This window comes from Medicago truncatula, chromosome 8 (assembly GCF_003473485.1).
Source record: "Medicago truncatula cultivar Jemalong A17 chromosome 8, MtrunA17r5.0-ANR, whole genome shotgun sequence".
NCBI lineage: Eukaryota > Viridiplantae > Streptophyta > Magnoliopsida > Fabales > Fabaceae > Medicago > Medicago truncatula.
This window is the reverse complement of record NC_053049.1, coordinates 46,259,610-46,279,277: the sequence shown is the minus strand read 5'-3', so window position 1 is coordinate 46,279,277 and position 19,668 is coordinate 46,259,610. Positions and strand designations below refer to the sequence as shown.

Here is a 19,668-nt window from a genome sequence, read left to right as displayed (position 1 = left end):
ATTATTTAATGATGTAATTGATGTTTTATTTGACGATGTGTAATCAATGTGTCATTTAACGATGTGTAAATAATAGAATATTTGACGAAGTTGATGATTTGTTAATTGATGAGTCATTTAACGAAGTGTAATTGATGAATTATTTGACTAAGTGTAATGTATGAATTATTTGATGATGTGAAAATGATGTGTTATATAAAGATGTGTTATTTGAATATGTGTGATTTAAAGATGTGTAATATAAAGATGTGTCATGTAAAGATGTGTTATCTAAAGATGTGTAATTGTCGAGTCATCTAAAGATGTGCATTATTGAGTCATTACTTGGTGTTCATGCATTCTTGGTCAGTCCGATTTAATGATGTGATTTAAAGATGGGAGATAAATCAGTAACATACCTTTGATATCCAAAATCAGTACCACATGCATATAGAGTCGAGTTAGGGACATTGCATATATAACTACAAATCTATTTGAATATGTGTGATTAAAAGATGTACAGTCTATTTGAAGATGTGTGATTAAAAGTTGTGTTATTCAAAGATGTGTAAATATTTAAAGACGTGATACTCGATGATGTGCTTCTATATGATTATGTGTGAATTGTCTATATTTTGCTAAATGCCTATTCAATATTCTTAAATGTCGTTTATGCTTACTTGTCATTATAAAATGTTGATTGATTCTTATTGGTTTTGCTAAATGAATGTACATGTTACAATGTGACTATTATTTGACTCTGATGTATACATGCTTAAATGTAATTGAATTGTTCTTTTGTCTGGATCTATACATGTGTTTATGCATTTCTTATGTTGAATATATTCTCACCCTCTAGTGGCGGGTTGGGCGCCTGCATCCTTGTGGTGTAGATTTGCAGGAAGAAGAAGTTTAGTAGCAGTGAGTCTCTGAGGATGGCTTTGGAGCCTACTCGTTTACTCAATGCTTTTGGGAGTCTTTATCGAGTCGATGCTCTGATCTGTGACACTAAGGATTGGGGATTTATTTCATTTTAGATTAGGTTTTAGAATTCTTTTGAATTTAGTTTTGATGTTGATATCATGATGTGAAAAATATTTTGATACATAAAAATTATTCTGATGCGACATTTTTAATTTAAATGAAGTACTTTTGAATTGAGGATGATGTGTGACACCCTTGCGCGCTTTAATAATTATCATATTTTTATTATAAAATAATATGTGGGGATTAGGGTGTTACATTCCCCATATCTCTCAATATTCTTTTCTCATCTCAATATTTTGTGACAGTCTCAAGGTTACTAAGGGGAAGATAGATCTGTATCGCTGTGAATTCTAGAGAGAAATGACAACATGCAAATGGAAATCTAGGTGAAGTGAAGAAGAATATTATGTGAAAATGGGTAATTAGATAAATTACAGTTTCAGAGAAAAACATGATTGTTAAATCTGCCGCAGAAGCTCCGAATCTAAACTTCAGGAAAACTGCGTTTTGGAGCAAAAACCATGTCTCTCAGACTTGCTTTTTCATCCATCCAACACAACATGAAAATGGGCAAAATTGCGTTTGGTAAAAGTAACCCACGTTTGGAGCCTAAAAACGTGTTGCCAAACACACACTAAGGCAAATATTGTATGCACCGAGCTATTTTCATAAGTTTAGTTAAAAGTGTTATATAAAGTTGAAGTAGTTGAAGTATTGTCATGTTGTGTGTGCGCCCATACACACAAGTTAACTATTAAGTTCCTAAGGGAATTGACCATAACAGTTCAAAGTTCAATCAAGAGGTAAATAAAATCCAACAAAAAATTGCTCAATGTAAAAATCAAACTTGAATTTTTCAAGAACAATCATACTCCCCCCATTGCCAATTATAAGTGTGTGTTTGGCAACACGTTTTTAGGCTCCAAATGCGGGTTACTTTTGCCAAACGCCATTTTGCACATTTTCATGTTGTTTGGATGAATGAAAAAGCAAGTATGGAAAACGTGGTTTTTGTTCCAAAACACAATTTTCCTGAAGCTGAGATTTGGAGCTTCTACGGCAGATTCAACAATCACGTTTGTCTCTGAAAGTGTAATTAACCTAATTACCCATGTTCACATAAAATTCTTCTTCACTTCGCCCAAATGTCCATTTGCATGTTGCCCTTCCTCTCTGGAATTCGCAGCGATACAGATCTACCTTCCCCTTGGTAACCTTGAGACTGTCACAAAATATTGAGATGAGAGAAAGAATATTGAGAGTTATGGGGAAGGAAATCGATTTGGTAGAAATTAAAGATACATACAAGAAATTGAAGGATCTATAAAATGGAGATCTTGTTTTTTTTAGAGAGATGGAATGAGTTGTGAGCTATGGAGTGGCAGCCGTGGAATGAAGTTGATTAGAAAAGAAACTGGAATGTATCTTTTGTTTCAAATTATCCAAACAACGTCAACTCATAAGAATCACTTTTAAATAAGTTTATCCAAACATAAATCAATTCACCTCAAACTCACTTTTAACTAAAATCAATTTTCTCAAACTCAATTATATCATAATCAATTCTCGCCACCGCCATACCAAACACACTCTTAGTTGGTCTCTTGACAATGAGACTCTAGCACCGCCATCAATGACTTTTTATTATGTTTCTTCTCCTCTCTTCTAATGCATCTTTATAATTTGTCAACCTTTTAAGGTTACTCTCGTCATAATCGTAAGCATTGTGAGTTGATCATCATTTTCTACTTCAGTCTATCATTTTAATACACCCACACACGTCAATGTATTTCTTAAACTTACCAATGATCCTACTCGAGTACCTTACTATTTCAAATCAATTTTGCCTTAACTAGTGCTTATTAATTATTTGAATCTAATCACCTGGTTAATCTTAAGAACCATATACTTTTTTTTTTAGAGCAATAAGAACCATATACTTATAAGTATATAATTTTAAAATTAAAATCAATATTAGTATCATTTATTTATATTTCGGGTCTGTTTGGTTAACCTCAAAAAAGAGCTTTTAGCTTTTAACTTATAGCTTATAAGCTCGTTTGACAAAAAAAACTCTGTTTGGTAACACTTTTTCACCATGAGCTTATAGCTTATTTCACGAGCTTATAAGCTATTTTTCAGAAGCTATTCCAAATAGTGTTTGAGCTTATAGCTTATAGCTTCTCGCTTTTTCTTTCAATTTTACCCTTATTATTTCATTTAAATTATATTTTTATAATAAGCTACGAAATAAAGATTACTATCCCTTTATTCCAATTTTTGTATATATATCAGCTGGCCTTTTTTTTTTTTTTTTTGAAAAAATATATACCTTCGTTTTTTTTTACGAAACAAAATACTATTATTCTATTAGTGTTATTTTTTTTTTGAGGTAAGTGTTATTTCTTTATTCTCTGTTATTAGTATTACTCTATTAGTGTTACCTTTTTTTTTTGTTTTTGAGGTAAATGTTATTTTTTTTATAAAGTGGAAACACTTAAATGATAATAAATATAAGATAAAATTTTAGTGAATAAAATTTAATTTAATTTATAATACATAGGATATATTAAATTAATAAATTTAAAGTATTTTTTTAAAGAAAATTAGTTTATAAAATTACAAATACTTAAATTAATGATATAATTTTTATTATGAATTAAGAATACCCTTTATGTCATTTTACATTTATCAGCTAGTTGAATCGCTATTTTTACCAAATACTTCAGTTAGCTGATAAGCTAAATAAGCTATCAGCTAGCTTATCAGCTAAAAGCTATCAGCTAGCTTATCCGCTATTTTTACCAAACAGAGCCTTCATGTAAATCTTAAAATTGATTACATCATGTCACGTATCTTATTGGGCCAGAAAGTACCGACCCGATAAAACAGGCCCAAAAAATATGTTCAAAGGGGGAAAAAAAGTAAAGAATTTTGGCGCCATTTTTCCTATACACTGAGCCCCCATTTCTCCATTGGAGCTTCTCACACATTCCTCCATCAAACCCTAGCTCGCAGCTCCACGCAAATCCAAATCCCGTTCCAATGGCTTCAACTCCCAAGAAGCTTCTTCAATCTCCCTCCTCAAAATCCAACATCCGTTCACAATTCTCACCTCTCACTCCTCATTCCTTACCTACACGCAGATCCACGCGCTTGAACTCCGATTCTCCCATAACCCCCAATGTCATCGCCGAATCTCAAATTCAACAATCAACTCCGAGAAGAGGGAGAAGAATCGGGGAGAATTCTGTTCCGGCCGCGAAATCTCGTCTTGATTTCACTCGAAAAGAAAAAGCTGTAACTCATAACAGTTCAATTAAAGTAGAAAATGAAATTGATTCTGCTCAATTTCTGAGGAAGAGAAGTAGAAAAGCTGAATCTGATGAAATTGTATTTGCTCCAAAATCTCCAGATTCATCGAAATCTGTGAAGAAGAGGAAGAAGGAAGGTGAAAAAACGGTTGAATTGAAGAAGAGAAATGGGAAGGGAGATTCCGTTAAGGTTTCGTTCGCTCCGACATCGCCGGATCAATCGGAAACTAAGAAGAGAAAGAGGAAGAACGAGGTTAAGGTTGAGAAAATGGTTGTTACAAGGGCTGGGAGAAAAGGTGGAAAGATTGCGAAGGTGCAGTATTACAAGAAAGTTGTTTATGACGGCGGTGAATTTGAAGTTGGGGATGATGTTTATGTGAAGAGGAGAGAAGATGCTACTTCTGATGAGGAAGATCCTGAAGTGGAGGAATGTAGGTTTTGTTTTCGTTCTGGGGATGAAATCATGATTGAGTGTGATAGTTGTTTAGGTGGGTTTCATTTGAAATGTTTGACGCCGCCGTTGAAAGATGTTCCTGAAGGGGATTGGATCTGTGGGATCTGTGAGGGTCGTAAGATGGGTAAAGATGTTGATTTTCCCAAGCCGCCAAAGGGCAAGAAGCTTGTTAGAACAATGCGTCAGAGGCTTCAATCAAGTGATTTGTGGGCTGCTCGCATTGAGAGGTATGCTATATCTTCTATAGATCAATCACATTATTTTATGCTGTTTAATAATAATTATTTGTATGCCGATTATGCGGTTTATTTACATCATTAGTTCAATGTTAGCAGTATATGGAAAGAAGTGGATGGCAGCTACTGGTGTCGGGTACGGTGGTATATGATCCCAGAAGAGACTTCTGTTGGGCGACAACCACATAATTTGAGCAGGGAGCTATATCGGACCAACGATTTGGCCAAAATCGAGGTGATGGATTGTTAATGATTTGGTTATGCTATACTATATTAGCAAGGTGGTTAGTATGATTGGAAGTGTCCTAGTTGTACTTCCAATTTATCAAAGTGCATATTGAATTTAGCATGTTTAGTGACAATCCTTGATAACTTTGGAACATCTAGATGGCTTGAGTTTTCTTCTCCATAGTGCATACTCAATTAAAGTCTGTCTGAATCTTACTCTGGAAAAGAATACTCGTGGTATCTAGATGTACCAAGAAATAATAGAACTAGAGTTTAATTGAGTAGATAATAGCGATCGTCAATTATGGACTGATTGCTTACTTTGATAGATTGATTGCATTCTTGATTTGTTTAGCTTAGCATTTCTATGATCATGTCGCTACTTATAGGTCAACTTTTATATGCCTTAATGGCTCTTATCAAACTTTAGCATCCTTGGGCTGGTTGACTTGTTTATGCTGATAACTTAGATTATATTGTGCAATGTCATACCCATATTAATTTAAATAGTTGGAGAAGTAGTTCAACTATTAAGTTCTACTGTGCTCCTGATTATTTGTTTCCTTCTTTTTGCATTCAATTTAATCAAATACAGTCAAAAAAGGGGACTAGAGTTATAATAATGAAATAGCTTGTGTATGTAACACTTGTATTACTAAATGAAATAGAAAATTCAATCCTAAAATGTTGGAAATACATTGAAATTTATCCTTGAATATTGACAAGCTCACATTCGTCTTCTTTAGAAGAACGAAATGGCATCTTCCGGAAACCTTAGAATTGGTTTTTATCTATTCTTGGAAGAAGCCACTCAATGTCTCTGGTAAAGGGGATTTTATGAAGAGTTGAGAGAATCCAAGCCCATAAAATGTGAGTGAATCTTTAGGTAAATGTTAAGTATCACTTCTGTAGTCCTTTAAAAAAAAGTATCACTTCTGTAGTGATTATCATTCCATGTAACTTTTGAGTAGGATATCGCAGCTTGTAGGACGAGTCATGATGCACAACTAGTGGAGGGTTTTCCAAATTTGATAGAATTTGTGATCTATTATTTTGAGATAATAACAATTTTGTTGAAATGTTTATGTGAATGTAGGAAAGAGGTGCCAAACAATGTAAATTATGTTGTTTTATGTGTTTTCATCTTAAAATTGAGCATAACTTGTGGTGCTGTATTATTTGTATTTCTATAGTCTCGTTTTTTAATGTTCAGGGTAATCAGAACTCATTCTCCTTTTTTCTCATTATGGTGCTTCTCTGTTCAATATAGATGGAATCTGTCCTTCGACATTGCTATGTCATGATCCCTAAGGAGTATGCCAAAGCTAGCAATGAGGGAGATGATGTTTTCTTGTGTGAATATGAATATGACATCCAGTGGCACAGTTTCAAACGCTTGGCTGACATTGATGATGAAAGAGAGGTAACCGTCTTATAAAATATGTACAAGGACCATTCTTCTCATAAAAGAGTTAACCATTTAGCAGTGGTAATATTGACGACTTTATTCATACACAGTTGAATGGTGATGAGACTGATTATTTAGCTGTGCGAGTACTGATGACTGTATATTTTTACATGGTAGAATTCTGATGAGAGTGACGGTGACGAAGACTGGAACATGGACAAGGAATCAGACTCTGACACAGATGAAGATGTTGAATATGATGAGGAAAATATTAAAATTTCACAATCGCAACCACCGACAAGCCATCAGTTAGCTGCAGTATGAACATTATTGTTCACTTGTATTAATTTGTATTATTTTTTGTGTTTATGAGTTCCTATGAAATTTTTGTTGTGTAAATGATACAGAATCTGCACAAGGGACGGTTCTTTGGACTTCAGAAGATAGGCACAAAAAGAATTCCAGAGCATATAAGGTCTCACAAACAGACTAATCTTGAAAGAGCAAAGGCATCACTGCTGCTAGCTTCGCTGCCTAAGTCTTTACCTTGTAGAAATAAGTATGTTGAAGTTTAACATGGTTTTTTAACATTTCATTTATCTATCTATGTTAAGCGACTATTACTAATCAAAACATGCTTTTATTTAGAGAAATGGATGAGATAACTACATTCATCAAAGGTGCTATTTCTGACAATCAATGTCTGGGGCGTTGCCTCTATATTCACGGTGTTCCGGGCACTGGCAAGGTACTATCTTCTAGAACTAGCTACATTGCTTGTTGGTCTATATGCAGCAGAACTTTAGTTTAGATATCACGAAGCAATTCTTATTTTATTACTCCTTTTTTATGTGTGTAACTGCAGACAATGAGTGTACTCTCAGTGATGAGGAGTTTGAAGTCAGAAGTTGATGCAGGAAACATCAAACCATACTGTTTCGTGGAGATCAATGGTCTGAAATTGGCTTCACCGGAGAATATTTACAAGGTGAAGTTCACAAATCTTTTACTGTTTTTGGTTTTATGACCAAATTCCTTGGTTGCCTTATGGTTCCGACTTCCAATACTATTTTAGGTCATATATGAAGCATTAAATGGTCACAGGGTTGGATGGAAAGAGGCTCTCCGTTTGCTAAATGAGAGGTTTGTAGAAGGGAAGAAAACTGGTGAAGAGGCTGACCGACCATGTATTTTGCTCATTGATGAACTTGATCTTCTTGTAACCAGAAACCAGTCGGTAACTAACAAATCCTGTTGCAAGAAACTTGTCATTAGGTGTCCACGTTATTTATTATATGAAACAAGATTGGCTATAACTTTCCATTTTTCACAGGTTCTGTACAATATTCTTGACTGGCCAACCAAGCCACATTCCAAGCTAATTGTGATAGGTAAGATTTAAGCTCTTGTGAATTATATTTTTAGAATTGTGATCTTCTAGCTAAATAGATGTAATTTCAAATACTGGGATCACAAGAATTCATATGATTATAAGAACTACAATGCCTTTGTGGACAACAAAAACTTAATTTTTGTAATAATGTACTGAATTCAGGGATAGCAAATACAATGGATCTTCCAGAGAAGTTACTTCCTCGTATATCAAGCCGAATGGGCATCCAGAGGCTTTGCTTTGCCCCATATAATTATCAGCAGCTTCAAGAAATCATTTCGAGTCGCCTCAATGGAATTGATATATTTGAAAAACAAGCTATGGAATTTGCTTCAAGAAAGTTTAGTCTCCAAGTCTTTTGAAGATTGGTTTCCTTTACCATTTTATGCACAACAGGCACTTCTTTTGGTACAATAGCTTGTTGATTTACATCTGACATGATCTTTAATTATTCAGGTTGCAGCTATATCAGGAGATGCACGCCGTGCTTTGGAAATATGCAGACGTGCAGCTGAAATTGCAGATTATCAAATGAAGAAGCTAGCTTCAGATCCTGATAATGTTACTGCAGGTATAGTCAAAACCCATAGATTTTACGTGTCATCATAGGAGATAGAGGGATCACATGATGTTTCGTACGTTTCATTAAATATTTTGTATCATGTTCAAAATGGTATGTTTCCTATTTCACATGTTGCCAATTAGTTACATGTGCCTTCACAAAAGCCTCATTTGTTTTTACACATTTGTAAACGATATATGGATATAATAACCTAACAATAAGCAAGTCAGATAATTCTTCACCCACATAAACAACTAGGTTACTTGAGAACAAAACAATACGCATTATTACAAAATTTATGGATTTCAGGATCCAAGACCAAACTTCACATTTTAATGTATTGTTTCATCTACAATATGCTTGATGCCCGATAATGTAAATTTAGTGTTCTCAATAATACTTATGTGGGTGCATCAGTATAATGAATTCTCCATTACATTGGTGTAATTTTATTAAAAGAAAAACATCGGTGTAATTTGATCCCTCTTCATAATCAGTATAAGGTTAGTAGTCATATCACATAACTTGTATCTCAAACTGATTATGATGTAAAATATTTTAACCATTAATCAAATTATTTGTGTTAATAAGTTGATCAAATCTATTGGTAATTCAACCATTCACCTCATACAATACGAACAGATGATATATGGCAAGTGCCAACCACTAAGTTGTTTTCTTCAAGCACATAAATTATATAATCAGTAAACCAAATTTCATGAATCATGGTATAAACTAATTAACCCAAATTATATAGTTATCATCTATCATAACCTCTACCTTTAGAAGGTCTTGCTGATCCTTCAATGAATTACCATCAATTGACTCAAATTCCTGCCAGACTGAACTCTAGTCTGAAACTGGTACCTACATTACCAAAATTGGAAATTGGGCCTCTTGAGTGTACACGGCTACACCTGATTTCCCCAAGAGTTGCTTCACATTTAGCCATATATCTATAACTTCAGGAGGCAAACACATATATCATATCAATGAATTGAAAACACACCTGCTGCTCCACAATAATTTTGTTGAAACTACCAGCATCATTATCTCCATAAAGAGTCTGTTACATTACCATGAGATTATGATAAACATGTCAACCATATTTTTTTGTCCACTTCCATATTTGTTATTCCGTTGTTACTTATGTGTGAAGGCTTGGTATTAATTTAAAAATCATAAATATTTCATCCTTTTTCTTCTATAGCGGAATGTTTTTGCGTGTTAACCTATAATGCAGTTAGCATCACTTGTATGCACTGATACTTTATGTCTGAGGTAGTGTTTGAGCCCACTAATTCATTTGCATCTGCTCTCCAGGAAAAGGACTTGTTTGCATGGCAGACGTTGAATCAGCTATTCAAGAAATGTTCCAAGCACCTCATATTCAAGTGAGTTGAAATTTGCAGTGTGCGGATTTTTTTCCTTTACATTTCAAATATTTTTTTTCCCAAATGTTATAAGATTCCTAAGCAGTAGTCTTGACTGTGAACCAAGTCATGAGATGTAAAGTTATTAAATATACAGTTAATACAAATGTTTCTGATGTAACTGAGATATCCACTTTTTTAAAAAGCAAAATGAGTGGTTCTTTAACTGAGGATTATACCATGAACGAAGACTTTATGCTGTTTTATATGGCGTTGGCATTAGGTAATTAAGAAATAACTCACATGCTATTTTAGTTTATCAGATGTGACTGCTAGTCTTGTGGTCCAGTGATCATAGGAAATTAATGTTTGCAAGCCAGTTTTTTCTTGCGAATTTCATGAAATTACTTGGGGCAGGGTAATAAGCACTTTTATATATTCATTTAGCTGGCAGACTGACGCCATTTTATTTCAGTCTTACATCACATACACCTTTTTTCGTTTTGAAGGTGATGAAAAACTGTTCCAGACTTGGCAAAATTTTCCTGACAGCTATGGTGCACGAGCTTTACAAAACAGGAATGGGGGAAACCACTTTTGAAAAGGTATGCTTCAGAAGCTTCTTTCTGTTAACTTATTTTATTCTCGCTTGGCATTCAGCATAAATTTTTTCACCTTAAAATTGAAGAGGTGAAATATGCTTACAACCTTCGTCCTCAGCTCCTTTTCAGTTTAATAGCATTATGGAAGTTTTTTATGTTGCATGTGACTCAATATATCAAATTACTTTTTTTTTTTGAAGGATAATATATCAATTTTTTTTTTTTAAGGATTATATATCAAATTTCTTGGTGAACGTAGATGTGTTATATCCTGGTGTTGACTTTCTAGTAGAAAAGGCATTGGTTAGAAGCTTAACGTTAATTTGTATAAGTGCTCTTATGCAAGGTTTCATTTTGACAATGCAGTTGGCAATGACGGTTTCATGTCTCTGTGGCAGCAATGGTGAAGTGTTTCCTGGACATGATATCCTCCTGCAAGTTGGGTAAGACTTATGTTTGTTTCTTACATGTTTCTGCGTTGAAGTGGCCTGGAAGGGAGAACCGGGTGGTGGGGGGGTCTTGCTTTATACTCAAACACAAGTAACAGACTGTTTAACTGCTAAGTGTACGAGATCCATCCTAGTTGCATGTCTATTTTATCTAATAAGCCCTTCTTCCATTTTTTGCAGCTGTAAGTTGGGTGAGTGTAGGATCATTTTGTGTGAAGCAGGTGCCAAGCACAGGTTGCAAAAGTTGCAGCTCAATTTCCCGAGGTTATTTCTCAAAGCCCTTATTACTTCTTCAGCTGCAATTAATGAAGCAAACCGATGAGTGAGATTATGATGAGTGTCATTTAAGTATAATCAACCAAATCAATCATTATTTTCCTGTAGTTTTGATCTTAATTTTGCACGCATCCGAGCCGTGTCTAAAATGCTTAATTTATTTGAAGTGTGCACGTTGTTGCAAATTTGAACACGTAACAATCACTAGTAATTATGATAAGAAACAGACTTAAAAAATTGGGTAGCGTGCTTTAAGAAAGAATTATTAGAGTAGTTTAGGCATATGTATTGGATCTGACAGTTTAACTTACAAATTTTGTGCGGAAACAATCCGTGTCTTTTGAAAAATCAACAACCCTTATGGGTACTACTAATGCTTCTAGAAGTTAAATGAGTATTTCAGTAGTTTGGTCAGTCTGTAAATAGATGGATGCAAACACTTAAGTGAGGCGCAGGCAAAATAAGAAACGAGTTTCATTCAAGAGTACATCCAGTATCATTGCGTTGCTAGAATAGGAAAACACTAATCTAGATGACAATAAAGGAATAGTTTTTTCCCCCCTGGGTAATAGCCTTTAATTAAATGGAACAGAAAATGTCCATAGACGCAAGGTTACAATTATGATCACTGATCAGCAGCTTGCTCAATCTGTTTAATAATAAGTCTGGGAATGTAATTCAATTCTAGCTAATTCATGAACTAATTATATTCAATTCTAGCTAATACATGCATAGGAGATGAAAATCTTAAAGTAGTTGGAAAGAAAATTTACTCACTCCTCAACCTGTTCATTTCTGTACAGTTTTTATTTATGACCCACAATTATGTGGTATTAGTGAATGCAATTACATTAATTTGACTATTTTCATTCTACTTTTTATGACAGCGATGATGTAGCCTTTTCGCTGAGAGACTGCAAAGATTTACCTTGGCTGTCCAAATATCTTATGTAAGAATGGAAATTTGATTATGCTCTTAAAGAACATTTTTTCCTAATAACTTATGTTAATTTTTTTATTATTTACATAATTGTTACCATCTCCGGTACTATTATGAAGACAAGTGTTAGCATCTGTTGTATGTTGGTCCTTGGGGGTGGTCTGTCTATGTATTACACATGTATTAGGCCTTGTATTACCTGTTGCAACCCACAAAAGAGGGGCATCTCAGCCACACTATTATGACACTCTTGTATCTTTCACATATCAGAATTAATAATACAGTTTATTATTTCAATTTTCTCAGTTTCTCCTTTTGTCTCTGGTTCAATTTCTAAACTGTGCTTCAAAATAATTGATGCTACAACTTCTATTCAACGAAAAATGATGCTTTTACTTTTTTGTTAAATTATTTTTGAAACATAACTTAAGCCAATAACTAGATAGGATTCATAAGGGGAGGATGTAACCTTGAGTGTCTGAGAAGATGCTTGTTTGTATTATAGCTTTCAAACTTTTTTGGCTAAAATATGGTTTTGGTCCCTGCAAATATGTCTCGTTTTGGTTTTAGTCCCTGTAAAAAAAATTTGTTGTTTTTGGTCCCTGCAAAATCAAAAGATTTTGTAGGGACTATTTCTCTAATAAATGAGTTCAGTCATCATGTGCCAGGTGTGCAAATCATCACAAAAGTGGAGCCAGGGACCAAAACCAAAATGAGGCATATTTGCAGAGACCAAAAATAACAAATTTTTTTTGCAGGGATTAAAACCAAAACGAGACATATTTGCAGGGACCAAAACCATATTTTAGCCAAAAAAATTTTGTCAAGATAATTGTGACAATGAAGTTTGTTATTGATATCAATTTGAACATGTCATTACTCTAACGGCTGAGATATATTTATTTAATCATTTTTAAGTATATTTAAATAACTAATTGTTCAACCTTTCTCTACACTTGTTAAATTACAAATGAATCATCTTGTAGGATAAATTATGAATGTTTAACCTTTCTTTCATCTCAACACCATTTTCTGCTAAGGTTAAATTTGTTAGGAGTGAGAGTGGGAAAGATATCCGCATGCCCTCTTATTATTCTTCCTTAGGAATTGTCCATCAAACATTATGTTGAGACATTACTAGTGTTCAGTTTTCATTCTGAAAATTGCATAGATATTTTTGGTCATAATATGCCCTTTGCCCTGCTGTTTACATAATTAAGAAAGGGGGATGGGATGCTGTGTGCCTGTGTCAAGGGTTGGTCTCTTAAAAAATATATAGAGTAAAACGGGGCGGTGTTATAAGTAACTCCCTATTATTATTATATTATGAAACTAGAATGCGATCTGCGCCCTTGTAGAATTATATTAGGACCATTACTTTTTCCACCCTGCTGCCTTCTCGTGCGTCCTGCAAAAATTTCATAAATACCCCTGATCCGAATTACGTAATTTGGATTAGATTGTTAGTGTTTCCGGAAACAGAAATCCGGACAGATGTTATGTAATTTTTTGTGTCTAACTTTGATGTCAAGGGTCTCTGTTGGCCGTTATATGAACCCGACACAAGCTGCAATGCATTGCAATTGCAGGGTTCATATGAACGGTCAACAATGACCATGACACCATCGACACCCCTAAAAAATAGAAAACATTTGAAGAAAATGTACGAAAAGAGGTGAAGTGAAGAATGAAGGTATTTGTTGAAGAGGTGAAGTGAAGAATGAAGGTATTTGTTAGTGGTTGTTGTAACCGTCCAAACCCATATTAATGGCTCTGAATCTTTCCGGATTTTACATTCCGGAATGTCCTTAGCCCTATAGGAAGTGCCAACTTTTCTGTCGTTCACCACCATTATCGCATTAATCCGAAAAATATATTCTGGAAAACAGATGTGCTTTCCGGATTATATATTCCAGAATGCATCAGTCATGGCTGGTGGTCTGCACCATACATTTTTGTCGGTGGTCAAGTAAAAAAAACGTGGTAAAACACATTTTTTGACTGCATTTATGGCCTCCCAAACATTTTTGACCCACCCCTCCCTATAAATAGCCTTCCAAACCCCACCATTTCTCACACCATCCTCTCCCACCCCATCATCTTCTTCCTTCTACAACCATGGTTTTCCACCGTTGGCCTTTCATAGATAAGTGCATCGTTGAAAACTTTCAGGGTTTGTATGAACGGTCAATGAGGATGGAACCGCGCTGCAACGGAGCACGGTTCATCTGAGGGTCATATGGATCAGTGTGGTTCTTAGCTTGGCCTGTCTGGGCGTAAGTTTGAGCACCCCCCATCTCCCTCAGGGGCATTGTTTTCTTCTTCCCGCCCTCCTCTTCCCTCCTCCTCCGGGTTTTCTCCAATAGGCAAACGACTGGTATGTCCCATCACATACCAGTGGTTAAGCTCATAGGAGAATAAAAATATATTTAAGATCTTATGTAATAAGCTTAAAAAGCTTGAAAATTATTGTAATGTATTGTTCATATATTAAAAAGAACAATGAATATGAACAACCATTGTTGACAACTTTCAAGACAACTTTATTTTCCTCTATTTCTATTGGTTAAAAATAATAGAGAGAGAGAAAGGAAGAGAGGGAATAAAAACATAATGTGACTATGAGAGAGAAAGTTGTCCAAAAGTTGTTGCAGAATGGTTGTATAAATATCATTTTTCTATTAAAAAAATGAGTTGTTTTTATGTTTATGTCTTTTTATTTCTGTTTTTTATTTTATTTGCATTTCATTTTACGAATTTTGAAGATTAAAATTGCAAAACTTCTGGTAAAACATTATTCCAGATTTTCAAATCCAGAAACATATGCAAAATTCTAACAATGCAATCCGGAAAACGAAATCCGGACGAGGGGTAAAATTGAAAAAAAAAAGGGCGCGCGAGGAAAGACATAGGGTGGGAAAAGTAATAGTCTTATATTTGTTGTTTCATTCAAATCTCCATTGTCAGTATCAAATCCTTAAGAAAACGTATAGTAATATGCTCCTTTAATTTGACAAAAAATGCATAAGGTAAGCAAAGATAGAGGACACAGTTAGACGCTTACCCCTAACAATGAACCGCTTTAAGAGTTGATTGAAGGCGTGTCTCAGAGTTCACACATGTGAATATCCAACACAGACATGACACTGTCACATGTGAGCACACTAAATTATCTCAAATTATCATCTGTGTCGTGTCGGTGTATATGTTGTATCTGGTGTTCGTGCTACATAGTAGTCAAACTCCAAACATGTGCTGGAAAGGGACCCAATCATCTTCCATCTGCTGGGACCGCATCTTTGTTTTCATATTCATATGAATAGTTCAGTGGGAGTAGGGAAAAAGGTTTTTACCATTGCTTTTGGAGAGGTGGTGGATTGGGAAAATTGGGTAGAGTACATAATTTTGAAGGAGCAACTAACTCTTGCATAATAGATGAATCGATTAATTAGACTAAGGTAAATGTAATGTTAGGCATGGAGGGTGGCAGAATTAAGAAAGGAAAGAAACAGACGGATATTATGTAACGGAAGGTATTATGTAACCAAGGAAATTTTCATAATGTTCATTCAATTCCATACATAATGAGCATAGACTCCCAATTAAGAAGGCAACGAAACGGATGGATATGCCATGGAGTAGTGTGTACATCATGCACGAGAGGCACCGTCATAAAAAAATAGAAAGGAGAATGAAATTTATGATTTTTGAGGGTGACATCTCAACATATTTTTTGACATGGCAAAATTGGGATTAGGTGGAGTATGAAAAGCTGAGAACGTCATCATTAAAATTTGAGATCTGAATTAATAAATACTAGGTATATAACCCGTGTAATGCACAGGTGTTATAATTACATATAGTTTTGTGATCGAATGTGTTTTAAAAATTACGTCAATTTTTTTCTTGGTCTTGTATTTTGACGAATGCCAAATACAATATCAAACTTAAAAAAGTGTACACACCCTCTGTTCTTCATCTCTTCCAAACTTAACTTTTATCTTTATCTTTGTCCGATATGTATTCCCTTAGTTTTTTTTTTTTTAGGGAGTGTATTCCCATAGCTTATAATATTTGTTGGTTTCTCGATTGTTTGTTTTGGTCTTGTAATTAAGTGTTTGTATTCTTGATTCCTATCATTGCCCTCTTTGTGATGGATAGAACTCTTTATTTGGTTAATTTTTAAATCGCTATTCACGCCCCCCCTCTTGTAGTGCATATTACCTTGTCATGTAAACCAACATACGTCGTCGTGATCGAGTATATTTAAAGTGATACATTTTAGGGTTAATTAAGTTTTTATTCCCTATAAATATTCACAGTTTTGTTTTTAGTCCCTACAAAATAAAATTACACTTTTTAGTCCCTGTAACATTTTCCTTAAGCATTTTAGGGACTAAAAATGCTGATGGAAAATTTTTATAGGGACTAAAAATGCATATGAAAAATTTTATAAGGACTAAAAAGTGTGATTTTATTTTGTAAGGACTAAATGAAATTCTGAATATTTATAGGGACTAAAAACTTAATTAACCCTAAATTTTATATACACACCATCCATCCACCTAAGTTTACTCGAGTTTTAACACGAAAACACAAATTTCACTTTCCTTAATATGTTCAAGTCAATGTTGTCGGTCAAACGCAAACACTGAAAATAGCGGTTTGTTCAAATTCCAAAACACAAAAGTATTATATCCCACTATATCCGCTATTTGACAACATTTTATATTAAAGGCTTAATTACATAAATGGTCCTTTAAATAATTATGAGATTTCAATTTGGTTCCTTTATTAATTTTCGTCCCATTTTGGTCCTTTAAGTTACCTCCCTCTATCATTTAAATCCATTCTGTTAACTTTTGTGAAAAACTGTTAACATTCATCTTCTATTTCATCACCTTCATCGTAAAATCCAGAAAATTCATCGCATTCATCACCAAACCCAAAAAATTTATCATCTTCATCACCTTGAATATCAAATCCAGAAAAGAAAAGAAAAACTTAAATTAAACCCAAATTAACAAAGTTTAAGCTCATAAATAAAAACAACAAATAACTCTTCCTTACAAAAAAAATATTTAACTCTTTTCCCAGCATCATAATAACAACAGACGCCATCCCCTTTTCCCAAACCCTTTCACTTATCTTTTCTCCCTTGTCTCTCTTCTCACCACAACAACCCCACACCTCTCCTTGATTCCAGAAAGTGAAATTCCCCCCAAATTAACTATTTACAATCATAGACATTCAACCAATTACAATCACAATCATAGAAATTCTAACCTTTAAAACTTTTCCCCAAATTTTCAAACCCTAACCTCAAGGATTTGCAATCGTAGAAATTCCACCAATCACAATCAACAATTAGAAGAATCTGTAAAAAGTTAAAGAATATGGCAGTGAGTGGTTGTTTGATGGGATCTACGAATTGAAGAGATTTGGAGATGAAGATGAATTTTAAGGTTGTTCTTGGAAACGTTGTTTGAAAAAATGGAGTAAAGATCCTTGTTATTGAACCTTTATCATTGAGTCATAAACTTATTTTGATTTCAAATTAATTTTTATTTTTTTTTATAAAAAAATCTACAAATTTTCCCCATTTTTTTCCTTCAATTCTTGCGTTCATCAGGAATTAAAGTTTAGGTGTGCTATTTTTGTGTGTTATACTAAGATTTTAATGTTGTTTGGGGGCTTTTGCTGAGGGGTTTGTTGTTGGCAGTAGCAGGTTTCGAATGGTGTGGGTGTTTAATTGTGGGCTGTTTGGATGATGTTTTGTTTGGCTAGCAGCCTGTGTTTTCTTTAGCTGCTATTGCCATTTTAGCCTCTATTTGTAATTCCTTGCCTTAAGCACTTCCTGGCCTCTGTTGTTGTTGCTGCAGTTTTTCATAAATTCATTGTGTTTATCATCATTTTCATAATGTTTGAAGAATTTTGCAGAATTTTAATTTAATTTCATTTGTTATTGTTGTTTGAAGATTGATGGGTTTAAATTTGTTTTAATTTTGGATGATGATGAATACTAATTTACATTTAATTTTAGAGTTTCTTTTATTTTTCTGGATTTTATGATGGATTTGATGATGAAGATGATGAATTTTTATGGGTTTGGTGATGAATATGATGAATTTTCTGGATTTTACGATGAAGGTGATGAAATGGAAGATGAATGTTAACAGTTTTTCACAAAAGTTAACAGAATGGATTTAAATGATGGACGGAGGTAATTTAAAGGACCGAAATGGAACGAAAATTATTAAGGGGACCAAATTGAAATCTCATAATTATTTAAGGGACCATTTATGTAATTAAGCCTATACTAAATAGTTTATCAAGAACAATAATGACTTGTTCAAATTCTGCTACGCTATCCCGCTGCTATATCCCGGGGAACACTTGAGTTCATCTCTCTCTCCCTCCTAACCAATAATTATTTCTCATCAAAATAATTTATTTTAATCATTCAAACATCACTCTCTTTCTTCTAAAATACGTTAAAGTCACCCAACACAGTCACTGAAGTGCCACCTCTATATCCCCTATTTAACAACACCGATTCAATTGAACAAAATTACAGCAGCTAGCTGTGAGATGAAAATAGGCATTCTTCATGTTTCTTCTATCTTACAAAGTAATCAAAATTTCATCTCATTGAATCTCTTCTAGTTCCATTAATAGACACTACTTCGTGTACATATCAAGCTAAACAAAAAATCAGTCCATACCTTTCAGATCTTGCTACGTTCAAATTGCACAGACTCGACTCAACATGCAAAAAGTACATAATAACCAACTAAATGATATGCTAAATGGTAGTTGAAGGAAAAGAAAGAATTGGCAGGGGAAGGAGTCACAAATCACAATTCGCAGTTACATATATGCCAATTAGCAGTTACATATGCGTTGTTTTCAAGAATTTTGGCAGTTACATATATAAAATTATGGCTTATTCAATCACCCGGTCCCTTAACTTAATTGATTATCTCAATTTGATCCCCTAACTATAATTTGTACCAATTTGGTCCTCTAAGTTTTGCTCTGTCACTAATTTTAGTCATTTCTGTTAGTTTCTCTAAAAAAAAACATGAACAGAAAAGACTAAAACTAAGAACGGAGCAAAACATAGGGGACCAAATTGATACATAAGTTAACGTTTTTTTGTAGAGAAACTACCAGAAAGGACTAAAACTAGTAGCGAAGCAAAACATAGGGGGCCAAATTGATACAAATTATAGTTAGAGAATCAAATTGAGACAATTAATTAAGTTAAGGGACCGGGTGATTGAATAAGCCTAAAATTATTTATGTCACACTAAATACCAAAACTCTTCCATTTTATGAACTTTATGAAAAGCAAATGATATTTTAGAGAAAACCAAAATTAGCGCACAAAACCCTTCATAGTTGAGACAATTAAATCAGCTATTTTATAATTAAAGAGTTATGAAAGAGTGATGAAAAGAAAAT

At 34.0% G+C, this 19,668-nt stretch overlaps 1 protein-coding gene and 1 non-coding gene across 2 annotated transcripts; both read left to right on the top strand.

Annotated features, from left to right (window-relative positions):
• Positions 1–3,896: 3,896 nt before the first annotated feature.
• On the top strand, positions 3,897–12,286 carry LOC25502211 (origin of replication complex subunit 1B). The gene is made up of 16 exons (XM_024773316.2): positions 3,897–4,961; positions 5,070–5,205; positions 6,469–6,621; positions 6,784–6,924; positions 7,014–7,165; positions 7,255–7,354; positions 7,472–7,594; positions 7,682–7,843; positions 7,940–7,997; positions 8,162–8,340; positions 8,456–8,570; positions 9,885–9,955; positions 10,444–10,539; positions 10,903–10,979; positions 11,166–11,249; positions 12,149–12,286. Exons 1-16 carry the CDS (start codon positions 4,012–4,014, stop codon positions 12,213–12,215), a joined length of 2,664 nt encoding a protein of 887 aa, XP_024629084.1. The 5' UTR covers positions 3,897–4,011; the 3' UTR covers positions 12,216–12,286.
• LOC112417607 (small nucleolar RNA snoR28) lies at positions 6,529–6,606 on the top strand. The gene has a single exon (XR_003008208.1). It is a non-coding gene; the product is annotated as a small nucleolar RNA snoR28 (small nucleolar RNA).
• Positions 12,287–19,668: the final 7,382 nt, after the last annotated feature.